We start from the raw sequence: 19246 nt of genomic DNA on the forward strand, positions 1-19246 counted from the left end.
GGGAGGGGAAGGTTGTAAGTGGGTGGGGGGAGCCAGGGCGGGGTAATTCCAGAGTCTTCCCCTAGTTTGCGGAGGGCTTGGTTTGGTGTCTTGGTTTTTGCTTCTGCTTAACCATTGGACCTTAATGGAAGCGAACCGGTAAAAATAATGAGGGTATCTCCCCCCCTGTTCTAAGATTCTTAGGCCAGCGCCTTTCCGCCTGCACCCACAGGGCAGGGAGGTGAGAGACGACGGATTCAGCAGCATCTGAGATGAACCGGTTTCTTCTCTGGCTGCATAAGAATAGATTTTTCTTAACTAGGGATCATGCCGGAGAGTTTCCACCTCTATAAGTATGTGAGATGGAGGGGGAAGGAGCTTCTTAACCCTCCCTGTGTAAGGCAAGAGCGCTCGACCTAGCTGCAGCTGGATTTTGGGGGGTGTTTTGTGTCGAATTGAGGGTTGGCTTTTGCTGATTCTTCTCCTTACATTGTTCTTGCTTCTTGTATGCTACACTGTAGTGGTCTGCAAATGGATCTGACTGATCTGGTAAATCTGCTTCTCTTTACTTGAAAATTTGTCCAGATGGTACGATGTGTCTAAAGGATGTCCTTCCAGTATTTAGCCAGAATAGGGAGCCTGCTTCTTTTAAAGGTCAGATGTTATAAGATCTGGCTCCATAGGATGAGGGGGGGGGGACTTCAAGCTATGTAAAAACCAAAACAAAAAAGCCATCAATGCAAAATTTTTATACAGAATCCTTCGTTTTGGGATAACTCTTTTCTCAGGTAAGATACCAATGTCTCTGCAAAAAAATAGTTCTAACAATCCTGAAAGCATGCCACTCGGATTTCTCATTTGATTTTTATGTAGGATGTTGGAAACCTGGCTGCTCTAGCAGATAGATTTGGTAGCTCCCCCCCACATTGGGTCCCACCCAGTCTCTGGGACCGCAGTTCCTAGAAGGCAACAGTACTCCTTCTATCCTGCTCCCTCTCTTTCATTCTGATTTATTATTAATAGAATAATCCCCGCCCCTTCTTGGTAGTTCACGGGTTGCAGTTCATGCCCTTTGAAGGAGGGAATGGGATTCTCTCTTTTAAAATCTCAAAGGAAAGCATTGTTTCATTTTTAGTTTTAAAAGATGGGAGGTCAAGCTGACCCTGCAGATTCCTTCAAAGCTTGCTAGAAGTACTTTATAGTCATTATCTCATTTTGTCCTCACAGTAACCTTGGGAGGACAGTGTGTCATTCCGGTGGTTTTGAAATGAGCAAATTAAGGCAGCAAGGTTGATTTGCTCCCTGTTCTCAAAGCTAAGAACTGTTGGATGAGATCTTTGAATCCAGGCCTCCCCAACTTCAAGTCCATCTTTTTTTTTTAACCACATTCTGTTCTTCCAGTGATTTCCGGATGGAGGGTTCTCTCTCATCTCCTCTCTTTCTTAGTAGGTGGTCTTTGAAAGTGATTATGCCTAAAAAATTCATCACCTTCAAATGAACCTAGTATTAAACTTCAGGCAGCAAACATAAGGCTGCTAGAACTGGAGCCCTACTCAAAGCCCTTCCAACTTGCAAAGACTGACCAAGCAAGACAGAGGGACCTGATGTAATGCTACCAGCTTAGGAGTGAGGAAGACTCAGATCAAATCTCAACTTTCTGAAACACACTGGCTAAGTAATTACTTTCGCAGTGTCCACAGGCAGTTCTCTAAAAGTATTTTTACAGTTGAGCTGGTGAGCTGCATTGCAGTGTAAGATTTTTCCACACTGGGAGCTCTGCCTTAGCAGAATATCCCAGAATTAGAATAAATTATAAATTTTAAAACAGAAACTTTATTGCACAGCCTTTGCTCCTGAAAACCCCTGTGGTTCAGTCTTGTCTGATCCTTTGGGGCCCTATCTGGGGTTTTCTTGGCAAAGATACTGGAGTGGTTTGCTGTTTCTCCATTTTACAGATGAAGAGGCAAACTGAGGCAAATAGGGTTAAGCAACCTACTTAGAGTCACATAGTTAGTAAATGTGTGAGGGCATATTTGAACTTAGGGAGATGAGCCTTCCTTACTCCAGACTTTGCATTCTATCTACTACACCATCAAGCTGCCCTATTCCTCATGATTATACTTCTTAATGACTATTAAAAGATTTGCTACCAGAAGTGCTGCATACCTTTCTTACCAGAACATCTCAATTTTATTGTTCTTTGATAACTAAATTAATTCTAAAGATGATCACAAAACCCTTTCCTCATAAAATATAGTGCATTGTAAAAAAGTCTTTGTCCTAGACTACTGTAGATCACCCAGACTGGATCCCCATGGCTTCCCCTATTTGATTTCCTAAATTCCTGGGTGCTCTTTAGTCTTTACCAGCATAAATATAAAATAAATGGAATAAGAGCCTGGGAGTCCCAAAGCCTAAATGCAGCCATTGAACAATTAATTCTTTCAGAATGGAAAATCCTAACTCCTCCTGGTGAACAGTTTACTAACATGAAATTGCTTTTTTTTTCCTTGAAAAGGTTCCAGAATAGGAAAAAAATGTACTGAAAGCAGAAAAGGAAGAGTAAAGGATAGACTCAGCTAACTCTCCCTCCTAATGAGAGTGATCTAACACTAGACTTCATTGCCAAGGAGCCATGGATTGATTATTAAGAATTGGAAGAGATGGTCTCATATTTTGTCATTACCTTCCTCAGTGTCTCTGGGTTCCTTCTACTGATGCTAGAAGGAAGAAAGGGAGATAGATGCCTCTAATTCATAACCTACTTCTCATATAGTACCACCATTCCTTATGGCAACAACTTCACAATGGGAGTTAAATACTTACTCAAAAATGCCACTTTATTTTGCTTTCTCTAGACTGTTTCCCACATCTGCAATTCTCTTCTCCATTATCTTACCTCTTGTCTTCTTTCAAGATAGATAAAGTTGGGGGCAGCTGGGTGGCTCAGTGGATTGAGAGCCAGGCCTAGAGATGGGAGGTCCTAAGTTCAAATCTGGCTGCAGACACTTCTTAGCTCTGTGACCCTGGGTGAGTCACTTAATCCCCATTGCCGAGTCCTTACCACTCTTCTGCCTTAGAACTCATACATAGTATTGATTCTAAGATGGAGGGTAAGGGTTAAAAAAAAAAAATGAAGTCCCACTTCCTACAAGAAGCCATTTCTAGTCCTCCTTAAATTAGTGCCTCCCCTTTGTTGATTATCTTCAATTATACATACAAATATATACATACATATAAATAGATAGCTATATGTATATATGCATGTACATACATGTATATATAGACAAATGCATATCTATGTGCATGTGCATGCATACACACATATATATATACACACAAATGCATTCATATACACACAAAATATGTTATTTGTATGTTGTCTTTTCCATTAATATTAATCATATTGATAATAGGAATTGCTTTTTGTCTTTCTTTGTATCTCTAGTACTTGGCACAGTGCCTGGCATATACAAGGTACTTATGAATGCTTTTCAACTTGATAAGATCTCCAGGCTTCCCCACTGTGTTCATTGTGAAAGGGCAAAGTAGCTGCTACGCTTTTGGAGTCTTTGCTTCAGGTACCCAGGTACTGGGAATTTCTTTCAAACAGGAAAATTTGTTCTTCATTTTCTAAGACATTGTTGCTGCTTGTTCTTCCATCTGTCTCACAACTTCATGCATTTCCCCCACAATGGAACAGATGCTTGCCCTGCCATCTGATTGTGGAGGGTTCCACATTTAGAATCACAGAATCTGAATGCCGACAGGCATGCAGAGGAGATATCTTGCTTTATTCAAGCAAAATCATCCCCTAAGTCACAGAAGATTCCTGCTCCTCTTCTTAGACTCCCCCTTTCCCCATGATAGAAGGCATTGCTGCAGCTTTCCTCAGTTATCCCTTGTAAAGGCTAATTACTGCTCTTCTGTCTGAATTGATACTAAGACAGAAAGTAAAGGTTTTATGAAAAAAACAATAATAATAAAGGGCAACTAGATGGTTCAGTAGTTACAGTGCCAGTTATGGGGTCTGGAGGACCTGGTTTCAAAAATGACCTCAGATACTTCCTAGCTGTGTGACCCTGGGCAAGTCACTTAACCTCAGTTGTCTAGGTCTAGCCACTCTTCTGTCTTAGAATTAATATTAAGAGAGAAGGTAAGGATCTTATTTTTTTAAAGACTAAGTTCTCTCACTGTCAGAAAGATTTTCCTTTATATGCAATCAAAGGCCTTCTTGTTCTTCCTTCCTTATGCATAAGGAAGAAAAACAGCTGGTTATCTTTTTTGGCGTAAGAGCCCTTCTAAGGCTGGAAGGTTAAATCTGGTTTCTTCCTTTTCTCAAGTAAGAGTTATCATAATTATTATCCTCTGATTTTTAGAGAGGCTTCAATTTTCACAGATGAACAAACTGTTAGGCACTTTTGAGAACTTGAAGTGCAAATATAAGCAAAAGAACTGTCACGTGAGAATCATTAGCCTGAGAAAAACGTACTTTAATTTACAGTGTTCCTCACAATCTATTCACTTCTATCCTAGCACAATTTTGACACAGGTGTTACATGAGATTAATCTTTCCTTGAAGATTTTCTTTATCAAATAAAAGGATTGAACTAGGTGCTCTTCAAAGCCCCTTCTAGCCCCAGATCTATGATCTTAGGAGTCTTTTGTAACTTTAAAATCAGGGAGTTGTTTCCAGAGAGGTGAGAAAAGGATTGATGATGGAACTTTGGAGAACCCTGACTAAATGTAAGAGTAAGAAGAAGGAGATGACATACTGAGGAAGACAAGGGAGTATCTAAATGAGGAGGAACGTATCCATTCAAAAGCAGAAAGACAAATGGGACACAAAGATGGACCCAGGAATATAGCAAGATTGCCAAATATAGAACAGTGTAGCTTCAAGAAATGGGATCTCTTGCATTAAAAAAAATCAGCTATCACCTCAAAAAAGAACCTTGAGTAACCATGTAACTTTGAGTAAGTTACCTTTTTTGGCATATATTTATCCTACATGTGTATCTCACCACCATAGCACACCAAGTTTCAGAATACTTTTGCCCTTGACCTAAATGTACTTGTAGGAGAATGTGCCACAGACTTTTGGGGAGACAGGAATATTTATATCTACTACTTTTACTATGCTGCCTTAGTAAATATTCTTTACTAAAAATTAATTGATATCTACGACTTGATTGAAATGGAAATGTACCCATGGAGACTCATAAGCAGTAATACTAGGAAAACCCAAGTTGAACATCTAAGGAGAGTAGTAATCAGCTGACTTCTGGGGACTCAATCTACCAACATAAGTGGGAATTCTACACTCTGACTCTTGTAAGATTTAAATTAGTATCCAATAACTCCAAGTATTATATTTTATAAAGTTTATCAATAATCACTTGAAGTAGGAAGAAAATAAACTAAAAGAAATAGAAGTTCAAACCCAATCATCTAACAAAAAGTAAATCCACATGTCGTGATCAGGGGAAAAGAGCAAGAGAGTGGAGCTACACAAAATTTATATCCTCCCTACATTAGCACTTAACATGAGAGGGAAGCTGAGATTTAGAGTTCTGGGGAGCAAATCCTAATTACACAACTCTAAGCATAGTAAAGAACTCTCTCTTTTTCTGTTTGATCATTCACATTTAGGTCCCTTTTTTTTCTAGCTCCCTTATCTGCTCCTTACCCTAGGCATCACTTAAATTATGTTATATTGAAGCTCCGGGAGCAGAGAGTCTCATCCTTGATTGATGGATGAGAACCGTTGGATCTTGGAATGTTCCCAGGGGCCGTGAGGACAGGGGAAAGCAGTTGGCCCAGGGCAGTATAAATACCCTGGCATGCCTGACTTTTGGTTCCTTTCCTTCCCTTGGACTTGAGATCTGTGGATCCTGGACTTTTGGGATTGGTGACTTGCTTGGCTCAACCTTGCAAGTTCCTCCTGTCTTGTACCTGACTATCATTGCCAACCTGTACCCATACCATCACTCTACTGATTCTACTGCTCCTAGATATTTAGGAAATCAAATCATCTGTAGTTGTCTAGGTTTCCCAGGGCCTGGGAGGGATCCGGGAAGTGGGCAGGAGAAGAAGAACTGGGTGGAAAGGGGTGGTATACCTGAAGGCTTTTAGGCATAACATCTAGCAGAAAGAAGAAGAAGCTGAAAGACATCAAGCAGCAGCTTGCCTACTCTGGTTTGGCTTTGGCCACGCTGAGCCAGAGGAGCTTACTATCCTGAAGCAATTACCTGCCTACAGCTCTAAGGGTTTATCATTACCAAATTAGTTAGGATTTCCCAATACCTCTAACCATCCCAATATCTCATCTTTGCCAATTATAGATAAAGCCTTTTAAGTACCTTCCTGGATTGGTTATTTCATAGCTTCTCTGGGAAGGGAGATACGCAGTCAAATTACCATTACCAAAGCTGATAGAGCCCAATATTCATTTCAATCAACCCCAGGTGGGACCTGAAGGGATACCATCCATTGACCAAAAGGATCCTTCCTGGGCACTGTTGTATAGGAGGGAGGTGTCACATCATCTAACTAGGGCATGCCTCGGTTGATCTTGCCCTAGCCATCTATCTGGACTCCACTGCTGTCACACAATTACCAGGGGTAGTATCCAGTTAGTTTAGTCTTGCCTCCCTCTCTACATACATTCTCTAATATTTATATAACAATTATCATGCTATGATATTTTGTCTCTGCTTTCTTCAGAATTACCCTGTGCCCAGATGCTATCCATAGTCCTCCTGAAAGAAAAAATAAAGTTCATTCTAAACCTATTTCTTTCTCAAATCCCATGATTTCCTAATAAAATTAGAATCATGAAAAATCCTAGTGTCTATTAAATCTATAGAATCTCTTCTCTGCCTACCTAAAAGTCTGAGCCCCTTACATATGAGAAATTTTAAAAACAGAATATAAAAAGCTAGGATGTTATATGGGAGCCCTTCCACCAGTAAATTTCCTTAAATAGGAAGAGTGCCCAGGGAGGCTAAAAAGTATCAAGGAAAGAGGAGGTAGGCAGAATATACAGATAAAGAAGGGCCTGTTGTTTAGAGAGAACAGTAGTCAATGCTAAGTCTTTACTACTTGGCTCTAAGTTATTGCCCCTTTGTTTTACTGATAACTAAGATTATTATCTCAGGCATAACTCCAAGTTCCAAAAAAGGTTTCCCACATTTGAATCCAAAGGTGAAAACGCCCAGCCACTGCAGCAGATTATATTACAGTAAAAAGTATACTATAAATAACAGTAATGTGCAGCTTTGTGTACAACCCTCTTCGGTTCTCTATCTAAGTTAATCCTCAATTTATTTTGTATTTAGTTCAGAATTTTTAAAATTAAATAAAAGTTTGTACTAAGACTATACTCAAAATGTTGTAGAAACTAGAAAAAACTAAGCTATAAAAAACACTCAGAGCAACATGATTTGAAATAGCAAGAAATAAAAAGTGAAAACACCATTTTTTTCAGTGATTAGAGAATTGCTAAAAATTGTGGCATATTAAAATAATGGAAGATCATCAGGCTCTAAGAAATTAAAGCATGACAAGTAATGTGGCATAAAGGATGAGAGCAAGGAACTTCCTTGAAGTAAGGAAAGCTAAATTCAAGACCTTCATCTGTCACATATTGGCTGTATGACCCTGGATCAGTCACTTAATTTCTCAATATTCTGAACAAATCTCTATGACTTTAAGATGCAGGGTGAATGTGGATGTGTGTTGGTAAAGGGAGTTCTATCACAGGAAGTTTCCTATGCTGATAAAGTTACACTTCTGGTCTCCCAATTCTATAGATATTCCAAATATAAAGAAATAAGGGAAAATATATATGAAGTACAGAATGAATAAATCAGAATCATAAAATATATATATATATATACTGCCAATGTAAAAATATACATAATATAAATGATATTTATATGAGTAACAAAAATCTATAAAACTACTCCCCAAAAAAAGCATAGAGAAAAAAAGTTTAGAGCCCCTACCAATGTGCTTCCCACTAACAATCAGTAAGTAACTTAATTAACTTTTATCCAAAGGATTTAAGATGATATATAAAAAAAAGTTGGTTCAAATAATTCTCCTAAAAAGGCAAGGGCTCATTCTCTCACAAATACACATAGCATTCATAGGAAGAGTAAACATAAGCTTAGAGTAGTATGGTAGTGAAGTACATATGTAAGATATTTAGTGTGACAAAAAAAATTAACTAGTAACTCTTGGCAATGCATGAATATGGATATCCTTTTATTTTCTTTCTCTCTTCCTTTTTTTTCTTGTAGAGTTCTCAGGTTGCTTCTTTTGGATGCAGGGTCTCTGCTAGGGATCCTTCTCAGCCAGACTCCTTAGAATCCGCTTCTTTATCGAGCCAATAGATGCACTGTTCTATGATGCGAAGGATCATGCTCCCTAAAGCTGCTTCCTCCTTCGGATGACTTATCTATTTGTGTCTATAGATAAGTCTCTGTTCCTTGCTGTGTAAATTGTATTTTATTAGTTCCAGTGTCATTGTTGATTGGGAAAGGGGAGTAGACAAAATCACCTCCTTCTTTTTTGACGTTTTCCATAGTTGTTTCTATAAAATATTCTTCTCTTGAATTTCCACTACTGATCTTCATCCAGCTATTTTAAGACTCCCAGAAGTATGGGTAGATTGTGTTGTTCTCTTTCTAATCCAAAGAGATTCTTATGTCAAGAAGGGACCACAAGACTTATGTATCCATTAAAACCTGAAAATATATATATATACATATATATATATATATGTATATATATATATACAACTGAGATGGAAAGGGAAAGCCTCTCTTTTGCAGTAGAATGGAACTAGTGTGTTTCCACCCCGCAAAGGGTTTTTTTTGTTGTTTTTTTTTTTTAACCCTTAACTTCTGTGTATAGGCTCTTTGGTGGAAGAGTGGTAAGGGTGGGCAATGGGGGTCAAGTGACTTGCCCAGGGTCACACAGCTGGGAAGTGTCTGAGGCTGGCTTTGAACCTAGGACCTCCTATCTCTAGGCATGACTCTCAATCCACTGAGCTACCCAGCTGCCCCCTGCCAAAGGTTTTTAAGCAAAGACTAGGTAACCACTTGTTGGTTCTATGGTAGAAGGGATTCTTTTTCCGGTACACTTGAGACTAGATTCTGGAGTCCTTCCTGCACTGAGATTCTATGATTCAGTGAGTCCAGTGCATCTGTAGATGCCAGCTGTGTGCAAAATGCTATGCAAATATATTTTCATTTTTGAGCCAACAGGTTTGGAAACTTTTCATAATAAGCTTCACTGGTAAGCTTCCTTTTCTTAGAAATGTCATATATCAGTAACATGGTAGAGCAGTCATCCCTTCCTTCTGACAAAGCAATCATCCATGTATTCCTACAATCAAAAAAAAGTCTTAAATGAAACTATTGTAGCACTTAGCAAACCAGCCACGTAAATATGGAGTAATTAACATAAGAACACAAATCTTTATAAAGATTACTCAGCTGCCATGTTGTCATATCCAGCCATTCCCACTCCTTAAACTCTTATCCTTTTCAACAGTAATCAAACCAACACTGTGATTTGCTTCTGTAAAGACTATTTCAATTAGCTGCCCTATGATTCCACCATCCTTCCATGCTCCCAAACCAAAGCATATTTCCTAGGCACCACTTCTATATATATATTGTCTTCTCTTAGATTTAACCTCTCCAAGAAAAGGCGCAATCTCTCCTATCTCTTTCACCAGTGTTTATTTCTTTCCATTCATCAAATATGTAAAGGGTTGTTATGAAGCTAACTAGTTCTGCTTAGCCCCCAGATTAGCAGATCTAGCAATAATAAGAAGTTAGAAGAAAATAAATTTTAGTACAATATAAAAGAAAATTTCCTAATAATTTGAGCTATCCCAAAACCAGAACAGGCTGCCGCAGAGTAATGAGTTCCCAGTCACTGGTGGTATTTAAGTGGTAGCTGAATGTTTACCTGTCAGGGTAGTTGTAAAGGAAGTTAATCTATGTATCAGAGAAAACAGAAGAGCCCTGACATACCTTCTAATTCTATGATCAAGTACTACATGTTACATGTTAATCCCCTGGAAACTAAGGTCGAGTGACTAGGGACCACACTTTTTGCAGGATCTCAATGCCAAGGAATATAAATCTTGGATTAGGACTTGAAGAAGCCACGTTTTCTAGTTATTTTTTCTTTTATGTATTAAACCTGATTTGTTTCCTCATTGATAGATTTGGTGTGTTTTTCTCCTTCAGGTTGAACATGGGCATGGGCTGTCTGTTTCTCAACACCACCCAGGCACAGGCTGTGTGATGTGTGAATTGTGAACTTACCTTTAGGACCGGTACTTCTCAAGAGTTAGCTTGGATTAACACCATGATGGAGGAGCCTATGCCAATGGAAGAGAAGAGCCAGCCATCAAGCCCTCATCAAGGATCTCTCAGGAAGGCAGTGGCTGCTGCACTGGCTCTTGATGGAGAAGCCACAATGGGCCGAAGAAAGAAGAAAAAGAAGGAATCTCGGCCTGAATCTATTATTGTCTACAGGTTAGAAAATGAGAAAGCAGATGAGAAACAGGGGGAATATGAAGAAGGAGAATGTTCCGTAGAGGAGGAGGGGGACAAATTCCTTGGTCATCCTATGGCTGAGGGTAAGTTTCTCTGAAGTCAATGGTTTCCCATCCTTGAGAAAATGACCATTTAGCAAATAAATCAGCTTCTACCAGTTGGTTCATTCCTTTTAGAAGAGTTAAAGGATTTGTATTCTTTCAAAATTATATTTAGAAAAGGAAGGGTGGCTGCCTCCAGGTGGTCTATTTAATAGAAATTATTGATATATTTCGCTTTTGGCACAGTAGATACTTCCCAACAAACACCCAAATGAACCTTCTCTACAAGGTATATTTCTGGAAAGTAATTTTAAGGGAAGAAGCATGACACTGATTAAAAAAAAAACAATGAATGAAATCAAAGGAATTGAATACAAATCCTGCCTTTGATGCTCATCTATGTTACCTTGGACAAGTCACTTAATTTTCATGAATCAATTTCTTCATCTGAAAAATGAGAGTTAGACAAGATGGTCCCTGAGGTCCTTTCTAGTGCCAGCCTTTGATCAGATGATTTATGATCCTAAAACCACTTAATAGGATTTTCTACATTAATAGATTATTATTTGTGTATACAATAATACAAGAAAGGATTTGTCCTTTCATCCTGACCATATGGTTTTTACCATTGATTCTTCAGTTTCTCAGAGCTGATTTCATTTATATTATTTGCAGATTAGTGTATTCCCACTATCGTATTCCACTCACCCCAGGAATTCTTAACCCATAGCTGTCATTGTACAAATCCCATTCTCTATCACCCCACTACTGTTTAGCTCGTTATTTCTATCTCCTGACAGCTCAACTTGTTCCAGCATCCCCCTTTAAAGTAAACTGCCCCTCACGCTGTGTTCTCTGGAATGCTTGCTTCAAAGCTAATAAATATACATTCATCTTAAAACTTTTCTCTTCTCACTCCTTCATCTTGCCCTAAATAAGACCCAATTCCCTCCTTATGACACAGCATTGGTTCCACTTTCAGTCATACCACCTGAAACTCCTAGTTGTGGAATAGAGGGAAATGAATATTTCTTGATTCTACTTGACACTTATAGACTTTCTCTCTACCATGAATCAATCAGGAACCTCTCTCTTTTGAGGTTTATTCAATCCATATTCATTCTCAAATAAGATGCTAGTAGCTATTATTGTCTAACCTCCAGGACATTCACCTTCCTTGCTCAAAGATTCAGAGCCTGGTTCAACAGTCTTTCTTTTCAGGGGCAGCTCAGTGGATTGAGAGTCAGGCCTAGAGAAAGGAGGTCCTAGGTTCAAATCCGGCCTCAGACACTTCCCAGATGTGTGACCCTGGGCAAGTGTAGTATAGAGAGAGGGGGTCATATAGTTTTTTCAAGCTTTGGCTGAGTTCTAAAAGGAGTTAGGGGTTTGGAATCTTGAGGGAAGAGTCAGTTGGTTTGGGTCTCTGGTGGACAGAGGACTGAGATCAGCTGAGGGCTTCCTTATCTATCTGTAGAATTGAAATTTAGCCTAGCTTTGAAATATTTATTTAAGAGATTGTTATTTTGGATAAACCCTTTATATCTTCCTTCCCAATATTATTTCCTACCTTCCCTCCCTTACCTTATATGTCTGTGGAGTTAATAAGGAGAGTAATTAGAGAGGAGTTCAAATCTGTGAAGGGTTAATTAATATTTGACAGTATTAGATATAAAGAAACTAGTCAGTCATCATTTATTCCCTTTAGATATCAAGAGCATTCTGTAAGCTGAGTTAGAGGCAGGACCTTACTCAGACTCCATCTCTGCCTCCCTTCCCCCACCTGAGGTTCCTGAGACAACTGTTAGGGCTTTTCTCAATCCACTTTCCTGACACACCAACCTTTAAAGATAATAAACCCTTTTGTGTTTCAACAGACCTATTAGTATAATTTGTCTGTTAGTTATTAAGAGAGGGAAGAAGAGGGAAAGAACTAACATACTCTGGGTTTGAAGGGAAGCCGGGGATCCATCTTGGAGGAAGGTGTAACTTCAAACCAAGACCCTTCCTGTGAAATTAACTAAACCCTGTTTGTTAATTTCAGTTTAGTCTATTTCCCTCAGCCTGTGTTTGAGTCTAAGTCCCAGTCTGTAAAGCCTGCTGTTTGTCTGTTTAGTTTAATTTCTCCTCTCCCTGAAGATCTCTGTTTCCCTTCTCTCTTCTTCCCTTTCCCTAAGTTGAACACTGACAAAGTAGATAAAGAAAACCATAGGTTAATATAATTAATGACTATCAACTCAAAAATAGAAAATAAAATTATTTCAAGTAGAATATAATAGTATACAAAAACTTAACCTTTGTGATCAAGAATGATTACCAGGAAATTAAAATGATAAATAATGTCAATAAGATTTTTAAAAGAAAGACTATAGTATGCCACCAGATACACAGAAATACTTCAATAAAACATAGTACTTTTACTAAAACTTTTTTTAATATATGAAGAGAAGGATCTTTCCATGTTTTAATAAAAAATATAAATTTGAAACCATTTGGTTGACAATTTACAAAAAATTTACCAAAAAAACACTAAAAGAATTTTCATTAGTGTACAGGGATGTCCATTCTTGCTACTCCTATTTAACATCATTTTTAGAAAACATTGCAAAGGTAACAAGAAAAGTAAATGAATGTCATAATCCACAAGTGTTTTGCCTTCATATTCATGAAACCTGAAATTTCTTTATCTGATCAGAACCTGTTGTCATTCTACCTCCCTCACTAGGGAAAGAGAAATGAAAAAGAAAATGAATGAATGAATGAATGGGCATTTATTAAATAGGTACCAGTAATCATGTGTTTTTCAGTCATGTCCAACTCTTTGTGACCCTATTTGGAGTTTTTTGGACAAAAATACTGGAGTGGCTTGCCATTTCTTTCTCCAACTCATTTTATAGAGAAGGAAACTGAGGTAAACAGGGTTTAAGTGACTTGCTCAGGTTCACAAGGCCAGTATCACGCTGGATTTGAAGATGAGTCTTCCTGATTCCAAGCCTAGTGCTCTATTGTAGGAGTCCAAGCATATATTAATCTTGATATTATTAGGAGTACTCAAAAAGCTAATTCTTATGATTAGTTTCTGTAACCTTGAGTTAAATTGAACGTTAACCTTGTCAAATTCTGAGCCCTTCTCTAAGGCTACTCTCCAGAAGACTGGTCAGTTGTCTCAGTCTCTTATCTGTATCAAACAAGCTTAGATGCCTTCGGCCATTTGAACTCCTGATCCAGATGTTAGCTATACCTATTGTCTTGGGATCTGGCAGTTTGTATTTCGTGATAATGGCCTCATAATGTTAATGTATCCAACCACTTGTCTAATTATCATTTTCCCTTCCCCCTATACTGTTGTAACCCCAATAAAAACACCAGCATGTTGGCTAAGGGCTAAGCTCTTGACCACCAGAGCTCTGGACCATCAAAGCTCTTCACCATCAGAGCTTCATTCCAGTGAAGCTCTATTCCACCAGAATTAATTTGCTGTCTGCCTACTTCATGTCAGAACTTTCTTTGTCTTTGTGTCTTTATTCTGGCCTTACGCTCTCCTTCCCTTAGACTTTAACTCATAACCCATTATTCTCTCAGACCCTGTTTCCCCTTTCTGAATGTTCTACCCACTAGGAACTTTTGTGAAGTTGGTGGACGTCTTCATCTATCCGCTCTACCACCTATTTCCTCATTTTACTAAGTAATGAAGAAACAGAGAAAATCCATCCCTGCTTTCTAGGCACTCACACTTTAATTGGGGGAGACAAAACATATAAAAGAATTCGGCTAATGAAAATGACACACGGAACAGACAGGAAATCCTAAAAGTACAGCAGTAGGTCAGATAGTAAGGCCCAGGTCTGAGTATTATCAATAAGGAAGTTAAAATATCTCCTTTTGTAGTCAATGTTATTTTCTACAAATCATAGAAAATTTATAAAACATAGAATGTTTATCATTTTCCCCCTGTGGGGTTTTTTTCCCTTCCTAATGGGTATGAAGTTGTATCTTAAAGCTGTTCATTTGTATTTACCTGATTCCTAGGAAATGTAAGCCTCTTCATGTTAGTAATTGTATTTTCTTCTCGGAAAATGTCCTTTGACAATTTTTCCATTGGGGAATATGTGTCATTAGTCTTAGAGATATGCATCAAGGATATGTATATATGCATATACATATGTATTTATATATATATATATATGTATACATACATATATATATATAAATTCTGCATGTGAGATTTTATGATAGAATTAACACAAACCTTTCCCTCAGACTTTTTTCTAAGAAATATTTGGAAAACACAAGATAGCCAAAAATATGTGGTGGTAATATGTGGTTCTTGTTAGTAGCCAGGGCAGCTAAGTGACACAGTAGATAGAGTACCAGGCCTGAAGTCAGGAAGATTCATCTTTCTGAGTTCAAATACAACCTCAGACAACTTCCTAGCTGTGTGACCCCAGACAAATAATTTAACCCTGTTTGCCTCAGTTTCCACATATATAAAATAAGTGCTTCTGACAGTATTCTTTTCCCATATATTACCTGTCAATAATAACTCACTTTTCTATAATGCTTTAAAATGATTTACAGAGTAGAGAAAATACCCTGCCATATTTTATGATAAAGAATCTATTGAATATTTGAACAGAAAATTAAAATCACCTATCTCATGAATCTAAGCTTTAACCAAAGCTAACTAATTTCAGTCTTAAGAAATGTTCTTCCCACACATAAACAAAAATCCAAATGAGCATATTTACTCAAGCAAGCCAACTGTTTCATGAGTAACAATGCAATAACAGGACTTGGGAAAATTTCCATCTGAGATAGAGCAATGACAATAATGAAACGTGCTTGTTTCAGACCTTGATCTTTTCTTTTCTTGCTTCTGCAGGTTTGTGGAACATGCCCCAGGACAGTCGTTATGTTACATTAACTGGCACCATCACTCGGGGGAAAAAAAAGGGTCAAATGGTAGACATTCATGTTACTTTAACAGAGAAGGAGCTACAGGAATTGACCAAGTCCAAAGAGTTAATAAATGAAGCCACGCCTGAGGGAAAGAAGACCTGCCAAATAGGAGCTGACAGAGGTCCTCATGTGGTCTTATGGACAGTGATCTGCCTGCCTGTGGTTTTTGTCCTTTCTTTCATTGTTTCTTTCTACTATGGGACCATCACTTGGTACAACATTTTCCTGGTGTACAATGAGGAGAGGACCTTTTGGCACAAGATCTCCTGCTGCCCCTGCCTCATCCTCTTTTATCCAGTCCTCATCATGGCTGTGGCCTCTTCCCTGGGCCTCTATGCTGCTGTAGCTCAGCTCTCATGGTCCTGGGGAGCGTGGTGGCTGGCTGCCCGGGACATGGAGAAGGGCTTCTGTGGCTGGCTCTGTAGCAAGCTTGGCCTGGAAGACTGCTCACCCTACAGTATTGTTGAACTGCTTGAGTCGGACAACATCTCTGGCAGCCCCTCCACCAAGGATCCCATACAGGGGGAAGAAACCTCTGCTGTCTAACCACCCCATTTCCCCCTTTACTCCTTCCCTTCCAGAGTAGGTCAACAGTATTACTCATCACATGCCATTTCAAAGTTATAAGGAGTACATGAAAAAAATACCTTAACCAATGATAGCCTTTTGTTCTTCTGAATAAGATTAGCTTTCTCTAGACATTCCTTCCTATCTCCTACTTGATAGTTCCAAATGACTCAATCTGGAGTACCATGGTGATAAGGACTGAGGAAGATGAGGGTGGATGAATGGGTGGGGAAATAATGTGCCAAAGCAGCCCATTGTCTTTCTTCTCTGCTCCAATGTGATAACCTTTGGAAGAGAGAGGAAGATGATGATAATGGCTTTCTTACAGCAGCCTAGATCCTGCCTCAGTTTCTAATTTGGTTTCATTCTTCAAACCTAGGACAGTATGTGACTCAGGTGACTATGTAGGGAAAGGGGACCGAAAGGAGTTCAAGGTCATCAATAGAATTGGGGTACAAGGTAGCATACAGGGTCAAACATTTAAGAAGGGAACAACCATCACACTTCTAAGGGCTACAAGCAAATAACTTGAAATATGAAGTAAGTGACTATCCTGGGCTTTGAGAGATTAGCTCCCTCCAAAGGATGATAGTGTTGATTTTTCAAGCTGCATATTGCAGAAAGGGGGTCTAGAGAAACAGCAGTGTATACTTTGTAAATAGAAGTACATAATATCATTCATGCAGGGTGAGGGGTGGGTAGACAAACACTTGTGTAATTAGCAGCATAACTCTCTTGGGATGAAGGTTGGAGTTGTGCCTCCTGGACTTACTAAACACAGTTCCAAGCAAAACAACAAAACAAAACAAGCATTTATCTGAAAAAATCTAAAGCCTTCTGGGGAGCTTAATCAACCTACCCTTGGAGACAGGCAAATCTTCCAGCATTGAACAACAAGCACAGTCTTGAAACTGATAGAGAACTTTCATCTGTCTTTTTGGCACCAAGAGGTTAATGCCCCAAATTAAGGTAGTTTTGGTCATTCCCTGCCCCTATAAAATAGTCCAGTTTTTCACTCTTGCCCTTTTCCCCTTCTAATACCTAAAGATCTATTTTCACTTTTTGAAAATCTACTCTAAAAAGTAGGAGGTTAGAATGACCAGTTCCTGTCTGGAGTAGCTCAGCCTTCTTTCCTATCCTTTCTCTAGGTCTAGATTCTTGGGACAGCAGAGTACAATGAAGCGAGCTCCTCACTCAGGGCACATCTGGCCCTAGTTCTGGTGCTGAACCCCACACCCAGGGAGGACTGGGATATGATTTGGGGCTGTTTTTTAATGTTTTAACTTTAACAATACATTTCCAAGGAGCAAAGATAATAACACTGGTGCTTTTTTGTGTTTTTGCAGAATCTGGTACTCTTGTGTAATAGAGACAAAGGAAATAAAAAAAATACACATAATTTTAACATTTGGACTTTGTTTTTTCAATGCTGATGCTGAGGTCCAAAAATGAAAGGTGGCATCAATACCTTGTGTTTCCTTTAATAGGTCTTAAATTCTATCATGACCCTTTCCTGCTGCCAGTGCCTTGCTGAATTCAGTTTGGAATGGATCTTTTTTTCACAGTTTAGGTAACTTCTTCCATCCTACCAGTTCTTCTAATTATTGCTTCTGAAACAGATTTTTAAATTAATAAACTTTCAATATTGAGTGTGGGGAAAAGTAATGCCTGGGATTATTGATGGAAGTTAGCATGGGAAGATGTGGCAGGTAAAAGATGAAATAACTGAGGAAACAAAAATTCAACCTTCCAATCATTTTGATTTATTAAGCAAAGAATGCCAATTGCCTAACAAATCAATATCAGACCCTTTCCTCAGCTTCAGGCTAGACCTTGAATACAGAGGGAGAATGATTGGTATGCATGAAAAACAATCAGAGAGCATTGTGGGAAGATGGTGGAATAGGACAGAGGATTATCTCACTTTCTAGCTTCCCCCAGGAAGAATTAAAAATAGTGCCTCTGAGTGAACTTTAAGTTGGCAAAAATAGTTAAGAGTGGGGATGAAAACAATCATCCAAAGTGAGACAACTTGGAAAAAATCTGGGAAGGCTCTAGGTGACAGTCTGACAAGTGAATAAACAGATGGCGGGGGCTGGAGGCAGCTGTGTAGACCCCAGTCTCAGCTTGTGATCTTTCAATTGATTGACTTCTTCAGGATTGGGCAGCTGACAGGGAAAAGATTGGGGGACATATGTGCACTGACTAGATACCATCTCAGACTGCAGCTGAGGAGGAGGAAAGAGTGAACACACACCACTGAGTGTGGCTGAAGGGAGGTGAGGACCTTGGAACAAGAGAGTTCCCGATTGCAGCTCCAGAAGAGAGGGGTAAAACTATATAGCCTCTGCAGAAACTGCAGGGGATAAGAGTATGGAAAATGATAGAGTTTCTGGGGACCATATATTATAGAAATTAGAAAAATCAAGAGGTAAAGATCCCCAGAGAGCTCAGGAAATAACAATAACAACCACACTCATACACACACACACACACACACACACACACACACACACACACACACACACTATACCTTGAGCTTTTTTTTTACACACATAGGAAGAAGAACCCAACATTAGCATAGTTAACAATTTAAAAATAGGCATAAAGATCAGGCATAAAGATCCTGGGTTCAAATCTGGTCTCCAACAGTTCCCAACAGAGTGACTCTGAGCAAGTCACTTAACTCCCATTACTTGGTCCTTACCATTCTTCTACTTTAGAGCTAATATATAATATTGATTCCAAAATGGAAGCTAAAAGGTTTTTATAAATAGGGTGCTTAAAAAAGTTTTTAATAGGTACACATAAAAAAATTTATCTGAGGCTAGATTTGAACCCAATACTTCCTGTATCCAATTTTGGTTCTTTATCCCCTAAGCCACCTCGCTTCCCCCAGATATTCTGGGGGTGTGGGGGGGTTGGAAAGGGAGACCAGAACTGAACAGAAAATTTGAACTACAAGAACGAGAAGAAACATAAGACAAACATGAAAGACCAATTATAATGTATAAAATACTGTTCTCATATGGGAAAATGATACATATAAACCTTAAGAATAATATCATTAATTGGATAATTTGAAAGAACATATATACATATATATATGTATATATAGAG

General features: G+C 38.7%; 2 protein-coding genes across 2 annotated transcripts in view; one reads left to right on the forward strand and one right to left on the reverse strand.

Moving 5' to 3' along the window:
- The window catches only part of PECR (peroxisomal trans-2-enoyl-CoA reductase), a 71132-nt gene that overhangs the window by 17486 nt on the left and 34400 nt on the right, over positions 1–19246 (reverse strand). The gene's annotated exons all lie outside the window — the stretch shown is intronic.
- Positions 10372–16105, forward strand: TMEM169 (transmembrane protein 169). The gene is made up of 2 exons (XM_044667526.1): positions 10372–10645; positions 15483–16105. The coding sequence occupies exons 1-2, from the start codon at positions 10372–10374 to the stop codon at positions 16103–16105; spliced, it is 897 nt and encodes a 298-aa protein (XP_044523461.1).

Source organism: Gracilinanus agilis, chromosome 3 (assembly GCF_016433145.1).
Source record: "Gracilinanus agilis isolate LMUSP501 chromosome 3, AgileGrace, whole genome shotgun sequence".
Taxonomy (NCBI): domain Eukaryota; kingdom Metazoa; phylum Chordata; class Mammalia; order Didelphimorphia; family Didelphidae; genus Gracilinanus; species Gracilinanus agilis.

Excerpts from the sequence above, each read along its gene's own strand:
- TMEM169 (XM_044667526.1), top strand. The coding sequence starts at position 10,372 with ATGATGGAGGAGCCTATGCCAATGGAAGAGAAGAGCCAGCCATCAAGC. Across the intron at positions 10,646-15,482 it reads TGGTCATCCTATGGCTGAGG|GTTTGTGGAACATGCCCCAG; the intron begins GTAAGTTTCTCT and ends TTGCTTCTGCAG.